This window comes from Sprattus sprattus (genome assembly GCF_963457725.1).
Source record: "Sprattus sprattus genome assembly, chromosome: 15".
Classification (NCBI taxonomy): domain Eukaryota; kingdom Metazoa; phylum Chordata; class Actinopteri; order Clupeiformes; family Clupeidae; genus Sprattus; species Sprattus sprattus.
The window spans coordinates 601,201-603,700 of NC_137913.1; the positions used below are offsets into that span (position 1 = coordinate 601,201).

Here is a 2,500-nt window from a genome sequence, read left to right on the forward strand (position 1 = left end):
GTCAGGCTATAGAACACCCTTAACAATAAAGAAATACAAATATCTGAAATCCTTTGCTTCCTATAACCATCAATGAGGTGTCTTACACCTCTCTACTGGAATTTCGGACCACTCTTCTTTGGCCAACTGCTCCAGGTCTCTCACATTTGAAGGGTGCCTTCTCCCAACTACTGATTTGAGATCATGCCCCAGTTGTGCTATATGGGATTAAGATCTGGACTCATCTCGGACACTTCAGAACTCTCCAGTGCTTTGTCTTAACCATTTCTGGGTACTTTTTGAAGTGTGCTATGGGTCATTGTCCTGCTGGAAGACCCATGTCCTCTGACGGAGACCCAGCTTTCTGACACTGGGCCCTACATTGCGCCCAAAAATGACTTGGTAGTCCTCAGATTTCCTGATGCCATGCACACAGTCAAGGCATCAGGTTCCAGAAGCAGCAAAGCAACCCCAAAACATCGGTCCAGCTCCACCATATTAGCCTGTAGGGACCGTGTGATTTGGCATTATTTGTCAGATGTTTTGTGTTTTTCCAATGCAAACTAAGTAAATAAACATGTGAATACAAAAGCATCTGTAATTGCAACACTTTTCTGGGAGTAGTGGTGCATTATCTGACAGAAGTGCAGGGGTGCCAACATTTCCGTCCATGACTGTATATACACATTAGTAGTAGTTTTTATGACTACTGGAGTGGAAACTCACACACACACACACACACACACACAAAAGCATGCATTCAGGCACTAACACACGCACACACACAAGTGAATGCACAAAAAAGAATGCAAAATAAAAATATCAAGGTGGAGTCATGCTGTGTGTTTTGGGTTTTTGTGTTTTTGTTTGTGTCTGTGTCTGTGTCTGTGTCTGTGTCTGTGTCTGTGTCCTGTGTGTGTGCATGTGTCTGTGTCTGTGTGCGTGTGCGTGTGCGTGTGCGTGTGCGTGTGCGTGTGTGTGTGCGTGTGCGTGTGTGTGTGTGTGTGTGTCAGGGACCTGAAGTGTGAGAAGGAGACTCAGATGTCAGTGGAGAGGCCGTACATTACCGTGGCAACCGCCAGCAAGTCTGTCCAGGTGAACGGCTTGGCAACGGTGAGTAAGACTGTGTGTGTGTGTGTGTGTGTGTGTGATTGATTTAATTCATCTTGTGCTGTACAGGAGGGCGGTAGTGTGTGTGTGTGTGTGTGTGTGTGTGTGTGTGTGTGATTGATTAATTCATTCATCTTGTGTTGTACAGGAGGGCGGTGTGTGTGTGTGTGTGTGTTTTTGTGTGTGTGTGTGTGAGTAATTGAAACATTATTATTGTGTTGTACAGGAGAACGGCTTGGCAACGGTGAGTAAGACTGTGTGTGTGTGTGTGTGTGTGTGTGTGTGTGTGTGTGTGTGTGTGTGTTTGATTCATTCATCTTGTGCTGTACAGGAGGGCGGTAGGTGTGTGTGTGATTGATTCATTCATCGTGTGTTGTACAGGAGGGCGGTAGGCCGAGCTACGCTGAGATCTGCCAGCGAATCAGAGACACCTGCAGCGGTGAAAGCCCCGCCCCCAAACACCAGCAGTCCAGAAAGGCCACGCCCCCCTCCAACCCTCGACAACCATCGCCGGGCAAGAGCCTCCTGACCCCTCCCACCTCACCTCAGTAGTCATGGCAACAACAACAAAAATGTGATGGGGGGGTAGGGGGAGTAGAATCCCGGAGACCCCTGACTACACACACACATACGCACACACACACATAGTCAAAACACTACACACACAAAGAACACCACACACACTACACAACACACACACACACACACTAAACACGACACACAGCTTCTCCCTCAGTCAAAGGCAATAGGCGGCGTTGTCATGGCTTCAGATCAGGGGAAAAGATACCGATAAAAGTAAGAAAAGCACTTTATTTGGGGTGGGACGCACACACACACATAACGCAAACACACACACACACACACACACCTGACAGACACACACACTTAACGCACACACACACACCTGACACACACACTTAACGCACACACACACACACACACACACCTGACACACACACACACACACACACCTGACAGACCGAACACACACACACACACACCTGACAGACACACACTCACTCACTCACACACACACACACACTCACCTGACACACACACACACCTGACAGACACACACACACTTAACGCACACACACACACACACACACACACACACACACCTGACAGACAGACACACACACACACCTGACAGACCGAACACACACACACACACCTGACAGACCCCTCCCCACACACACACACACACACACACACCTGACAGACCCCTCCCCACACACACACACACACACACACCTGACAGACCCCTCCCCACACACACACACACACACACACCTGACCGACCCCTCCCCACACACACACACACACACACACCTGACAGACCCCTCCCCACACACACACACACACACACACACCTGACAGACCCCTCCCCACACACACACACACACACACA

At 49.2% G+C, this 2,500-nt stretch overlaps 1 protein-coding gene across 4 annotated transcripts in view; it reads left to right on the forward strand.

The window, feature by feature from the left end:
- LOC308376392 (la-related protein 4B-like) overlaps nt 1–2,500 on the forward strand; it is a 17,384-nt gene that overhangs the window by 13,192 nt on the left and 1,692 nt on the right. For 3 of the 4 annotated variants that reach the window (XM_080852682.1, XM_080852683.1, XM_080852685.1), the window contains 3 exons: nt 993–1,092; nt 1,316–1,333; nt 1,471–2,500. The exon at nt 1,471–2,500 is cut by the window's right edge and continues 1,692 nt beyond it. In XM_080852682.1, coding sequence (XP_080708808.1) covers nt 993–1,092; nt 1,316–1,333; nt 1,471–1,641 — 289 coding nt within the window. In that variant the 3' untranslated portion in view covers nt 1,642–2,500. The remainder of the gene's footprint in view (nt 1–992; nt 1,093–1,315; nt 1,334–1,470) is intronic. The other variant, XM_080852684.1, reaches the window with a different exon arrangement.